The following is a 14052-nucleotide window of genomic DNA, read 5'->3' on the forward strand; positions in this document are numbered from 1 at the left end:
CCACCACATCTTCATTACTGTCCCACAGATAAGCCTGAGAGAGACAGAGAGATGGAGAGAATGAGAGAGAGAGACAGAGAGGCAGAGAAGGAAAAAGAGATGGAGAGTGTATGTGTGTGTGAGAGTCAGAGGGAGAAGAAATATAAGTCTCTGTTCTGCTGTTACAAGGTTGTACCCACTGCAGAATTTTACCTTTATACATCAATACATTAGCTGCCAGACTTTTGAGGAATACTTCCACATGATTTCCATTTAACAGCCAAAGTATACATCTTAAAACAAAGCCAAATGGAAAAAAAAAAAAAAAAATCACAATAATACTTTATTTGACTAAGGCAGATAAAATCTTGCTGAGCTTGAACAAAGCCTAGCCGTAGCTTGTGAAGATTTGAAGAGCGTTAATGGTCTTCGGTGCTTCTAAAACTGCTTGCACTTGTAGTCCGCAAGAACATTTAATGCCCTTATTAATCATTTTTAATCCGTTTGCTTTTAATTAAGAAACAGCATGTTGCTCTCCTATCTGCGCATGCCAGGGTGCAGATTAATTGTGGCTTAAGATAGCTTGGCCTGATTGGAGTAATGTATTAGCTAGCCAGACGCCGTCTTCTAAAGATACTTCGCCGTCGCCTCAGGGGCTTGGCTTCGCTCCAGGTCTTTTTTTTTTTAAGCCCCCCCCCCCCCCCCCCCGTCTCCCGACGCGGCTCTTGTTCAAGAGCCGTCTGAAACAATGTCATCTCCTCTCTTCCTTTCAACTATCCCGTCATACTCAGATTTCTATTCCTCCTCTGACATGTCAATCCCACCTCCTCCCCGAGGAGGACAGACTTTTACTGGTCGGTCAGTCCCATTGGAAAGACGATCCGTTTCCGTGTGCTGATTGTGTGGGAGGGAGATGCTAGTTTGGGACACGGAGAACGCAAAAAATAACAAACAAAAAAAAAAAAACCCAAAAGGCCTGATAGGTGTAGTCAACCCTGGAGAACACAATTTACCGCTTGGACTTTTCTGAAGGAACAAGTGGAACATTTCCAAGCATTTAACTATAATGGATTTTTTTTTTTTTTTGGTGTCGCAGAATGGGATTTAGGGCCTGGGTTTAATTTGACCGTCTCTGTAACATTTGGTCTTGAAGCTTGGTTCTAACACGTGGTTGTAAATTTGTGCGACGCGCTCGTAAATTAAACGGAGAGCGTTTTTAGCGCGATGGGAAAGGTGATGAACAGCGCTGATAAGGCTGCTGGGAGATTTTCCGCATTCGATATTTCAAAAGTCAAGCGACGTGATGCTTGGAAGCTCAGATTAAGATCAGGTTTATCTGTATTTCACTGAACACAGAGCAGTATAATGTCAAAAGATGAATGTAGAGATGCGGAGATAGGAGTTTCCGGTTCGCGGGCATTTTTTTGGGACGTTTACCTTAACAGCTCCCTCCGCCTCCACGAACCAACGCCGCAGCATTGCCTGGACCTGACCATCTGTCAGCTCGCTATTGGCTGCCTGGATCTTCCTCTTCACCGTGTCCTCCAATAGCAGTCTCCTCAGACGCCAGTAGAAGAACTGCCGAGAGGTCCTCCACTCCAGGACGTCCTGGAAAACGCACACACACACACACACACACACACACACGCGCCACACCTCAAGGTCAGTTTCAATAAATCAGACGCTGGACCCTCACTGAATTCTACTCAAGCTGACCACGGTTTGGAGCCGACGATGTTTTAGGGCTGACAACGAGGGGAAAAAAACGTTTGTTTTTTTTTAGGACAACGCGCCAAGCGGTCCTTTCGGCGTTTTCTCGAAGGGGTTGGAGAAAGGTGTGCTGCGACTGACCGTGATCACGCCCTTCTCCTGCATGCGTCCCGGCGTGTCGTGGAGGTCGGCGAACTGTACGGCCACTTGGTGATAGATGGGCAGCAGGAACTCCTCCCTCTCCTTCAGTTTGGTCTCCAGCTCTTTCCGCTCTGCTGAGCTCAGCTCCGGGGTGCCTGAGAAAAAACACGCACATGCACGTTAAAAAAGAAAAAAAGAAAAAAAAAAAAAAAAAAAAGACGTCTTAAAATGACAGAAATAAAGTGTAGGCCTACACACACACACACACACACACGTAAGTGCACCTCCAAGTTGTCATGTGGTGTGTCATTTCACACTCGCTGTCACAGAAGCTAGAGTAGCTGTCCAAACGTTAGAAAAATCAGTATTGGTACTCATATAGCAAATGTGATACCGAGGCCTTAACGGTTCAGTGAAACTCAACATTATCGGTGTCGACGTTGCGTTCGAGGTTATACGAGATGATGATATCCAAAGCTTCTGCAGCTGAACGGTAGCGACAATATTAGCACGTGGCGGGGGGTGGGTGGCGCAGGAGGAGCCGCCCCTCCCCCCCCCCCCACCACCAATAATCCTGTATCAGTTTGGTGCTTTCTAGACCCTGTGGCCCTGTCAACTGAGAGAGATTGATTTCTGTCAAAGCCAATCATTCTGGCTGCCTGCAGTCCCAGAGGCAGACCTAACGCTCCCACTGCCTAGCTTCTTTTTTTTTTTTCTTTCTTTCTTTCTTTCTTTCTTTTTTTTTCCAGCCGAGGGGAAAATCAATGGGGAGAGGCAGAGAGCAGAAACAGGCCCAGATTGATCCGAGTCTTTTCTGATTGACACGTCTCCCCGGGGAAGAGGCCGTAGACCACACAATCACCGGCAGATAATGGCAAGAGTTAGAGCGTAATGTGGCCCACAACATGCACAACAAGTGATAGCATCAGAGAGAGAGAGAGAGAGAGAGAGAGAGAGAGAGAGAGAGAGAGAGAAAGAGATGCCGAGAGAGAGCAAGAGAGAGGGAAAGAGATGCCGAGAGGGAGAGAAGAGAGGGAAAGAGAGGCAGAGAGAGAGGGAAAGAGAGGCAGAGAGAGAGGGAGAGAAGAGAGGGAAAGAGAGGCAGAGAGAGAGAGGCAGAGAAAGAGAGGCAGAGAGAGAGAGAGAGAGAAAGAGAGACAGAGAGAGAGAGAGAGAGAGAGAGAGAGAGAGACAGAGAGAGAGAGAGAGAGAGAGAGAGAGAGAGAGACAGAGAAAGAGAGGCAGAGAGAGAGAGAGAGGGAAAGAGAGGCAGAGAGAGAGAGAGAGGGAAAGAGAGGCAGAGAGAGAGAGAGAGAGAAAGAGAGACAGAGAGAGAGAGAGAGAGAGAGAGAGAGAGAGAGACAGAGAGAGAGAGAGAGAGAGAGAGAGAGAGAGACAGAGAAAGAGAGGCAGAGAGAGAGAGAGAGGGAAAGAGAGGCAGAGAGAGAGAGGGCCGAGAGAGAGAGAGAGAGAGGGAAAGAGAGGCGGGGGGAGGGGCGGGGATAAGATTTGAATGAGTAGAAATTAGATGACTCGTTAACCACCTCCACCTCCCTTACTTATTCTTTTTTCCCCCTCTCACTCTTTCTCCCATTTTTATTTGTTATTATAGACAAAAAAAGGAAAAACAACAAAAAAATTGAACAGTAATTAAAACAATCCTTTTTTTTTCCCCTTCCCCTTTTAATTCAAAAGTCAGACTCACCCAGTCCCTCTGCGAGTCCCGTGTAGACAGGATCCACTCGTCTCATGGTCTTCACCAGGTCTTTCTTACGGAACTTGATCTCTACCGTACCCTCTGGCTCCAGCACTCCTCCACTGTGGAGCAGAGACACACACACACACACAGATCAGATATGGCTCTGATTCAGCCTCTAATCTAATCTAATCTGATCTAATCTCATAGAATCTAATCTAAGCGCAGTCAAATCAAGTGTCTCCAATCTCATTCAACCTTCTCAACAAATAATAAAGCTGTCCATTGGCTGAGAAGGTCAACGATCCATTAAATGAGTCTATATGGAAAAATGTGTCTGTAGAGGTGTCAAGGTGTGTTAAAAGCATGCGCACGCGCACACACACGCACGCTTACCGGCTTTCTTTGTCTGCATACATCTCCATGTGGCGTGGGTTGATGGTGGGGTCAATAACTACCCAAGACCCCCCCCTGAGTTCGGCCTGGGGTGGGATATAGACCAGCACCGGCTGCCTGTACTCTCTCAGTCCGTCCACGATGTAGGCCCCGAACTTCAGCACCTGGTCATACATGTCTGAGGACAAGCCGACGAAGGGTTAAACAAACGGGACGCGCGCTGACAGACACGCAGAGACGGTCGATCGTTATTTTATCCTGCGCTCACTGACCTTTCATGCCCCCCGAGAAACCCCTCCAGTTGGCGAAGACGATGAGGGGAAGGCCCTCTCTGTTAAAGTCCTTGATGGCCTGGGCGGTCTTAAAGGCCGAGTCTGGGAACCACACCTGTCCTGCCTGCTGGATGATCTGAGCAACACACAACAGGGTCCAATTCAGCGTGTGTGTGTGTGTGAGTGTGAGTGTGTGTGTGTGTGTAAGTGTACACGAGAGAGAGTGAGCGCACACACGCGCGCGCGTGTGTAAGTGTATGTTAGAGAGAGTGAGTGAGTGTGTGTGTGTGTGATAGAGAGAGAGAGAAAGAGTGTGATATAGAGAGAGAGAGAGAGAGAGAAAGTGCGTGCGTGTGTGTGTGTGCGTGTCAGAGATTGAAGGGGGATTGCGTTGGGCTTACTTTGGCCTCCGAGTCAAGATTAGCCGGGTCAGCTGGGATAGACAGCTCCACGGTTCTGGTTTCTACGGCAACCACTCCAGTTGGAATCCCACCCAATCTGTGATGAGAGGAGCGTAATGTCTGGTAAATGCATCCACAGAGTCACGGCAGCATCAAGAATGTGCAGCTGATACTTTCGTTCAGAAAGGTTTTAGATTTCTTACGCTTTCATTTATTGTTTACCCAACCACTGAAGTGGCAAAACAGGATGAAAAAACAACAATAATGGATCAGAATATGGCAGGAGAGAGGAGAGAAACCAGAAAGCACTTAAAGAAGAACGAAAAGCTTAAATGACTTATTTCTTATTACTTATAGGCAAAAAAAAAAAAAGGGAACCGTTTGAAGAGGTCTTCAATGAGAAAAACCTGCTTCTGTCTCACCGAACACAGGGAAATAAATCATTCATATTTGAAAGGAGATCGGAACGCTTGGATGACTGTTGATTCCCACAGAACAGGGAAAAGAGACGTGGAGTGTGAGACAGACAGTGAACATGTAAAACCGAAGCAGAAAGGAATGATGGACACAAACTGATAAAAAAAAAAAAGAAAAGAAAAAAAAAAAGAAATCGTTCATCAGAAGGGAGACTGGCGAATCCCTCCCTCGGGCAGGGGTCACAGGTCAACACAAGTTCAGTGAGACGGGAAAAATGACTGTTAATCGTTTTATCGTTAGTCACTTGGGTCTTTTGTATGACCTCCTGTGTAAAGAGAGAATGATAAAGAGAGAGAGAGGGTGTGTGTGTGTGTGTGTGTGTGTGTGTGGTGCGGTTACGATGCTGAAAAAGTGTTTGTGTAGGATAATGAAGAGAGAGATTTTTGCTTACCTGGCTCTACCTACCACCACGCTCTGTGCCCACGGCTGCATGATCTCCAGGAAAGAGCCATGGTCAAAGAAACCACTCACCCATGCCCCCTTTGGATCTGCACAGGGAGAGAGAGAGAGAGAGAGAGAGAGAGTGAGAGAGAAAGAGAGAGAGAGAGAGAGAGAGAGAGTAAGAGAGAGAGAGAGAGAGAGAGAGAGAGAGAGAGAAATGTAATAACTTATCGCATGGGTTGATGTTTCAGCTTTATTCAGTGGCGTTGGCAAGAGTGTTAAAGATGACAATGAGGTTGACATATGAGACTATGAGCTTACAAAAAGCTGAGGTCAGCAACACACACACACACACACACACACACACATACAGAAAGAGAGATAGAGAGAAAGTAAAAAAAAAAAAAAAAAAGATAGTGTTAGACAGAGACAGAGCTGGAGAGAGGAAGAGAGAGAATGAGAGAGAGAGAGAGAGAGAGAGAGAGAGAGAGAGCTGGTGAAGGGGAGGAGGTGGGGGTGAGGTGCGGTTGCGGGGGCAGCAGAGTGAGATGTTAGCGTTCAGTAAAGCAGTACAACTTGTCTCAACACTACGACACCACCCCCGCTCCCGCCTGACGCCCTCAATTTCTCAGTCCTGCCCAGCGGTTGTAATTACAGTGATCTGTAATCTGCTCTGGCTCAACCCTGAGCTGTAAAACACCAGCCATCCATTCTGCCCTTATCTCTACCCCGGAGCGACCCCCATAGCACCGCTTCCTCCGCGGCCCCTCAGCCCGAACGGGCTCCGGCCCGCGGTAAACCTGCCCTGACGGAGACCCTCCCCGCCTCCGTTTTACGCTACGACTCCATAACCCGACCAGTCACTCCAGTCTCTCCCTCCCTCGTTCACCTGACACCACATCTACGCCCAAACACCGCCCACAGAGACGCTGCTCTGGACGAACCGGAAGAAGCGAAAACGGAATGTTTGGTGCGTAGGGGTGAACGCGGTCAAATCCTTTCGGAGAGAAATACAAAATGACACATGTGGATTAACCCGAGATCTCTCTTATAGTTTTGCCTTGTGACGGAATGCCGGGGGGGGGGGGGGGGGGGGGGGTGTCATTATTATTACTGTGCGGTTGAGAAGAAAGGGAAAGAAGAAGAGAGAGAGAGAGAGAGAAGGAGAGAGAGTTTGGACTGACTCTGGCTGGCTCGTCCTGCGAGCATCCAGCGTGGGTCGTAGGGCGCCTTGGTGGGCGCGAATTCCACGGGCCGGTCGATTGGATCCTTGGGGATGAGCAGGGGCACGGGGCTAGACGTACACTACAAATAAAGTAAACATGCAGACAAATTAGCAATGCCAAGGACTTTACGCATAACACTATATGTAATATTTTCTTCAAAATGCTTCCCTACCCTAACCTGAGAGAGAACACAGGGCAGAATCAAAGCCTTAGCATAGAGTGTGACCTCCTTAACCAATCAGGAGCCTCCATTCCCATCAGCTTCCCAAACAACTTCAGTTCCATTCCAATTCAGTTCAGAGCAACACGTTCAAGTCTGCCCATCCTATGTGTAAACTCAACTGCCTTTCTCCTCCTCTCCTTCCCTCAGATACTTTGTGTGAATGAACATTGAATATTGGAGTCTAGCTTACCTGGGGCATGTAAGAGAGCCACTGCAGTAAGGTATAAACCCCCTCAAAGTCATCACAAACGGTGCTGTGTGTGACCCCGTTGTTGTGCATGATCTGAATTCCCCCCAGCTGGTTGTTGGAGGTGTACACCTCTCGACCCAACACCTGTGAAACAGACAGACAGAGACAGGCAAACGCATCATTTCCTGTTCTCAGGACCATTCTGTGATATCACTTCCCGTGACCGTGTAACGCAAGGCCTCAGTCGCGGATCCAGGCTGTTTAGCACGTGTACTCATCTGTGTGTGTGTGTGTGTGTGTGTGTTTGTGTATACGTGCAATGTTATGGCTGAGGACGGCGGGGGTGTCAGAGGGGCCGTAGCCCATGGCGTGAGATCGATAACATCCCACACACAGGCAGATCTATGCTGAGGGCCAGGGAGCTGGAAGGCTGCTCAATACTGTCGATGAACTGTTACTGATGGCTGTGTCAGCAGCCGGTCAGCGGGGACTGGCGGCTATAGAAGGGGTTATTTGTACCCTGTGGAGTGTATCAATACTGGAAGGGTTTCTCCTCCCTGACGCTCCATTCATCCAGTGACAAAGAGCCAGTGTCATACCATGCCACACGACACGTTCACCAGAGTCATTAAACTGAGATAGATATATACATATATATATATATGCACACGCTCTATGCACACGGAGTCATGTACGTATGTGTACACACACACACACACACACACACACACACACACACACAATACCCACATGCAAAACACTTCAAACAAACAAACAAACAAACAAATCCCTCAAGTCATGAGGAAGCAGATTAGTTTTACAGAGAGACAAACTTCCGCCACTCTGATCCAGATTTACACAGCAGCTGGTACAGCAGAGACTGCCCTTTAAACTGTAAACAAAAGAATACCACAGAGCTGAGAAAGGGGGTACACACTACTAAATGTGTGTGTGTGTTTAATGTGTCTCTCTGAGAGAGAATAACTTTCTAATAAAGGATGGCACCATTGGTTGTTGAACTCATTCTTGCTTCTTTGCGGCTGCATTTACTGACCCAGGTAATCCATTACCCCCCCCCCCCACCATCCCCCATCCTGTCCCTCCTCTCCCATAACCTCCATCAAACGCTGGAGGCGAGGTGACAGACCCCTGTAAACCCCCGGAGAGGCGGCAGTTCCTCACTCCAAGCTTTCACCTCCCCTACCCGTCATTTACCGTTTTTATGACCATTACTGCTTACGGCCGCGGCCGCAAATCTCCCCCACCTCCTCTAAAGCTGTCAACCCCGCTTGCGGCCCCTCCGCGTCACGGGCAGTCACCTTGACCGGCGGAGTCGCCGGCCGCTCGGGTCGCCCCCCGAGCCGCCCCCCCCCCCCCCCACCCACGCCGAGGTCATTACGCTCACGGCCACGGGCTTCCGCCCGGTTCCCTCTCGCCGACGCGTAAGAGCGGTCCTCCGCTTCGGCGAGATGGGTCTCTGATAAAAGTCGAGGCGCTAAGTGAACAACGTGTCTCTGAGTGATGGAGAGATTCTCTAGGGTTTGGACTAAGGGGCATTAGACTGCACAGCCGCATATATCGGTTTCTTCTGCCTCTCTATAATTCCATAATTATTACGCTGCTAAGCACTGCTGAGAATATCCTACAGAAAAGGATACGGGCCTCTTCTTTACTTTGATAGATATTAAACTACCATATAGAATTATGTCATTACGCTGACTGTAGGGAACTAAACCTAAAAATGAGGTGTGAATGCTGAGAAAATCCCGCCCGCGTTTGACAGGAAATCCATGTAGCTGATTAGTATAAATATTTGGCTTTGCGAGCAGGCATGTTAGAGACTTACAATCAGGAGAAGCCTCACTGCAAACCACACCATTCCCTGTAATATCATGCATGTCATTAACACACGCACACGCACACACACACACACACAAAAAAACATATGGTATAAGCCTGGTGTGTGGATGTGAATGTTATATAGAGATGTGTGGTGTCTAATTCAGAGCATTCAGGGCAAAGACATGTTAATTCACACACTGGCAGGCAGGCGTGAGGAAGAGCCAACGGAGCATAGGAAGAGAGAGAGAGAGACAGAGAGGGAGAGAGAGAGAGAGAGAGAGAGGAAGAGAGCGAGAGAGAGAGAGAGAGAGAGAGAGAGAGAGAGAGATCTGCCTCAGCACAAGTTTTCATTCTGATTTCAGACAAATGAGATGGGTGTCCTTCTCCCAAGCTGCAGCCTGCAGGCATCAAGCTATTTCTATGCAAATAGCAACTTCACGCTTCTCTCTCTATTATTCCTCATGGAGCAGCACCAGTGTGACTGCTGATGGGGGGGGGGGGGGGAAGAGAGGAAAAGAGGAAAGGAAAGGAGGAGAGGAGGGGAGGAGAGAGGGAGTGAGTGCTGTGGCAATAACAGAGGTGTGAATCCATTTAGACGGAGAGAGAGAGAGAGAAAGAAAAGGAGAAAACACAAACCCCTGCAACTATATTTCCTTAGCGCCTTAGCTCTCTGTCCTGTGCTACCTGCTATTGTTTGCTTTTGGGGGGGGGGGATACAATAGGAAATACCGGTCAACCATCTGACTCTTAAACAGAACAAGTTTTCTCTCTTTCTCTTTTTCTTTCTTTCTTTCTTTCTTCCTCTCTCACAGACACACACACACATATCTTTATTTCACAAAATACACAGCAACTACATGCTCCTCCTTCTCTCTGAAGGGTAAAAGACTCTCACACACAAACATAATGGGACCTAGTACTATGAGACACTAAAAAGAGCAAATCCCCCCCCCCCCCGCAAACACAAAGGAGGCAGTCTTTAGGACCACGCGCACAAAGTACACAAACCCTGATAAATAAATTCCATAAATAAATTCATACAAACACAAATGAATAAACCGGTTCGAAATTCACACGGACAGAGAAATAAATGCTCGGCGTTAAGTCTGTCAAACAGTGACTAAAATCCTTACATTCGTCTTCCGAATCAAAAAAAAAAAAAAAAAAAAAAAAAAAAGAAAGAAAAAAAGAAAAATGCTTCGGGACAAAATGCAAAATAAATGACTTTTTTGCTGACTGCATTATTATAATCCTTGAAATTCGTGTCAAAATGCAGATCCGTTAATTGCATGAATTAAGAGTCAATCCATCAGGGGTCATAGATGACAGAGCACAGCGTAAAAGTACACACGGACGTCCTGTCATAGGCCTCGTCTCCGCTGAATGAAATTACTGACGCAATTAAGAGGCAGCCAAATTAAACTTCTCCGACGTCCTCTATTGTCTATGGCTAATTTATGCATAAATATGCACATTTTCAAACAATTCACTAAACAGCTATGAGGACATAAAGATTATTGGACGAGAGTAAAAGGTGAAAAAAAAAAAAAAAGATTATGGTACTATATGGTTGACTGTTTAAAAAAAAGAAAAAAAGAAAAATGAAACGAAAGGGCGGTGGTTTGAGAGAGAGAGAGAGAGAGAGAGAGAGAGAGAGAGAGTGAGAGAGAGAGAGAGAGAGAGAACTGGTTTGTGTGAAACACTGACCTTATTCAAGGCTCCTGCTCCAGTCAGGATGATGTGAGAATTCTCCACCTGTATGGTCCTCTGACCCAGCCTGACCAGGTACGCCCCGATACCTATGGCCCGGCATGTCACCTGGACACACACACACACACACACACACACACACACACAAGCAGACACACACGCACATATACACACACACACACACACACACACACACACACACAAGGAGCGGGTCAGCGACACTGAACGACCAGAGAAGCGTCTGCCAGACGGATCAATTAGAGTTACACTGTGTATCTGCTGTGTTTCATTACAGTCTGTGCATAGTGACAAAATAAAGACAGTCTTATCTACACAGATTACATAACTGTATTTGGGTATGTTCTGCATATCTGTCTTTATCCATAACAGAGAGACAGACTGAGTATCTGTGTGTGTGGGTGTGTGTGGGTGTGTGTGTGTGTACCAGGTTCATGGTGATAATCTCCTCGTAGGCCAGAGATGATTCTCCAGCGATCATTCCAGATCCTCTAAGATTCTCTACACCCAGACCCTCTTCTTTCCCGATGATGTCGGTGATTTTATACCTGCACACATCCCAACACAAATCACACTTAACCGCAGCATCAAAACAAAAACCATTCTTTTTTTTTTTTTTTTTCCCTCCCCTTATTCTGCTCAGAATAAACAAACCCCTCACTTGAGAATTTACGCATTGAAAACGCTGAAACGAATGAATTGAATCTGACAGGGTAATAAAACTTGAATTGTTATTGCCTGCTGAAATATTTAGCAATTCCCACAGTAAGTCAGTTTTGATTGACTTTGCAAATATTGAACACCACTTCATAGCAGTTCTTTTTAATAAGACTAACAGGCTGAGGGATGCTAAAGAAAATGACACAACAGCGCCACCTATGGATGACGCAAATTCAGCTCAGTGAACATATCGAACGGCCTAAGACAGAGGGGCTCAAATCTAGTCCTGGAGGGCCAAAGTCCCGCTCCTTTTCTTGTCAATCAACGGCATACGGTCTCTCATTGGCCGAAGAACACGATCATCAGGTAAAACTCAGCATCTGATTAAGAGTTTGTAACAAAAGAGCAACAATACATTGACCCTCCAGGACCTCTGGTCTAAACCGTTCCAGAACTAAGCTGCAGTTTAGACCACTCGAGAGCGCAGCGTTAGGATTCCAGTAATACTCAGTGTTTTTTTTTTTGGTTTTTTTTTATCACAGTCTGTGAGTCTGTGTGCCGGATTAGGATTGACAGGCTGCTGAACTTGCCTGGATTCTCCTTCATCCTCCACGTGTTCACAGTGAACCGAGTTCAGAGCGGATACCTTCTTGTAATCTTGAGGTGTGAGGTACAGGTATTTAAATCCCTGTAGAAAAAGAAGCATACCAATCAGCGCTTATCAAATCATTGTTAAAAGGACGGTCCAGTCTAAAGACACGTTACATGACAGAGCTTTGCGCAGACTTTTACTCTGAAAGAGTAAAAAAAAAACACCATAAACTAAAAAAGGCTTAAAAAAAAAACGTAAAAAAACAAAACAAAACAAAGAAACAAAACCTGAACTGTCCACTCAGTTCCTGCACTTCAGAGATCCGGACAGATAAACTCGGGTATTCGTGTTTGAGAGGACACTTATCCGTTTCTACACGAATCCCCTAACTCTTTCCATGGCATCTTCTTTTCCCTTCTTTTCCTCAGGTGAATTCCTCACCTTATAGGGGTCAACGGGGTCCTGCCAGGCCACGTGGAACATGTGTCGGATTTCCTCTGCCAGTCCGATGCGGGCGCCGCTGTTGGCGGCGATGTACACTCGCGGGATGCCGCTCTCGCGCGCCATCTCGGACGCCTGCTGGAACAGGGCGTCTTCCTGCGGCCCAAACGAGCCGATTTTGTGCGTGATGTCGTTGCTGATGACGATGATCTCGCGGCCGCCGGGGTATTCCGGAGTCCTGAGCGTCATGCGCCACGCCACCATGCCGATCTGCTCGCAAACCAAAAAGAGACAAATGTTTCTTTGCGGAATTTTCCCCATTAGAAAACAAACAAACAAAAAACTAAACAAAACTCATGTTCATACCATACTCTGAAAAGCCCTCAGCATAAACCCCTAATTATATGATGATAAATTACTGTTCATCGGTACTGAGGATAAGGAGAGACCCCTAGAGGGCATGAGAGGTACTGCATGCTCTGAGGTTTGAGTGACATGTAGGAGCCTGACCTCGTTTCCTCCAGGTAGGCGGTTCATTTGGACCAGCTGGCCCTGGGAGTCCAGCACCAGCTCGGTGAAGGTCAGCAGCTCGGAGGGCAGAGGGCATTTGGGCAGTTGGCAGTGAGCATCCATGGACTGCCACAGCTTCCTCAGAGCCTAGGAAAGAGTACGGGACAAAGCAGGGATGATAAAGAACAATAAAACAATAAAATAAGAAAATAAACAATGAGCACTGTGTACTGTCTGTATACAGTGAGTATCTGACGTGTAAAAAGCTCCTTTAAAGAACAGTAGACTGAGAAATCCCCAAAAGAGAGACATTTGCTTCTGGAAGTTTCTGGAAACTAGTCTGGTCCTGCTTAACCGATGTTCGGTTCGGTACCTGTCGGAACATCTCGGGGAAGTCGTAAACGTAGGTGGTACCCAGAGACTGGGCCTGGAACCTTTTGGACTGGAGCAGGTCCTTAGTGACGTAGGGTGTATTGATTAGCATGCCGTGGAGAGGGCCCTGCTTGTCCCCGTACGCCTGGAACATGATCTGAGAGGACAAGAAAAGTACCAGGTCAGACAGACAGACAGACAGAACATCACAGAGACAGAGAGAGAAAAACGACCCCCCCAATTTCATTTCAGCACACACAGAGCACAGCGGAAGCACATAAAACACAGACGAAGACAAAACAACTGACTTCAGCATACATGACAACGCGACAATGACAATGACCCTGACAGGGATTCCAATGAGACTGAAGTTCATGTTAAACCAAACTAACAATCCTTCATATGCAACACTAACTGCCAATTTGTATGAGATGAGTGTGAGATCTGGAACAAGGGATTCGTATCTGAATTTTTTATTTTCTATAAGATGTTTCTTTTTTTTTTTCTTTCGAACAAATATACACACACTGATTCTATTGTGGTCAGGTGGCACTAGGGGACATGACGATGAAACTTACCTTCTCTCCTGTCAAAAAAAAAAAACACCAACAGACAGACATGAGGAAAACTGATCAGATTAAGGGACAGATGGCCTGAAAACCCGCGTTACCAGACAAACGCCGAGTCATTATCAACACAGACTCATAGGTAGTTTCATTTCTAATTAGCACGCATATACACAATACTGATGAAATGATATTAAACCCTTATATACCAGAGTTACTCTAATCCAGTCCTGGAGGGCCATGATCCTG

General features: G+C 46.8%; 1 protein-coding gene across 2 annotated transcripts in view; it reads right to left on the reverse strand.

The window, feature by feature from the left end:
• The window catches only part of acaca (acetyl-CoA carboxylase alpha), a 36611-nt gene that overhangs the window by 724 nt on the left and 21835 nt on the right, over nt 1-14052 (reverse strand). For both annotated transcript variants that reach the window (XM_030792380.1, XM_030792379.1), the window contains 16 exons: nt 13239-13394; nt 12866-13012; nt 12356-12625; nt 11913-12010; nt 11090-11210; nt 10642-10752; nt 7093-7236; nt 6638-6758; nt 5464-5560; nt 4596-4692; nt 4195-4330; nt 3923-4100; nt 3536-3648; nt 1831-1985; nt 1417-1587; nt 1-34 (listed from right to left, as the gene is read on the reverse strand). The exon at nt 1-34 is cut by the window's left edge and continues 103 nt beyond it. In XM_030792380.1, the coding sequence (XP_030648240.1) occupies nt 1-34; nt 1417-1587; nt 1831-1985; nt 3536-3648; nt 3923-4100; nt 4195-4330; nt 4596-4692; nt 5464-5560; nt 6638-6758; nt 7093-7236; nt 10642-10752; nt 11090-11210; nt 11913-12010; nt 12356-12625; nt 12866-13012; nt 13239-13394 (2149 nt within the window). The remainder of the gene's footprint in view (nt 35-1416; nt 1588-1830; nt 1986-3535; nt 3649-3922; nt 4101-4194; nt 4331-4595; nt 4693-5463; nt 5561-6637; nt 6759-7092; nt 7237-10641; nt 10753-11089; nt 11211-11912; nt 12011-12355; nt 12626-12865; nt 13013-13238; nt 13395-14052) is intronic.

The sequence above is a fragment of the Chanos chanos genome, chromosome 15 (genome assembly GCF_902362185.1).
Source record: "Chanos chanos chromosome 15, fChaCha1.1, whole genome shotgun sequence".
NCBI classification, from domain to species: domain Eukaryota; kingdom Metazoa; phylum Chordata; class Actinopteri; order Gonorynchiformes; family Chanidae; genus Chanos; species Chanos chanos.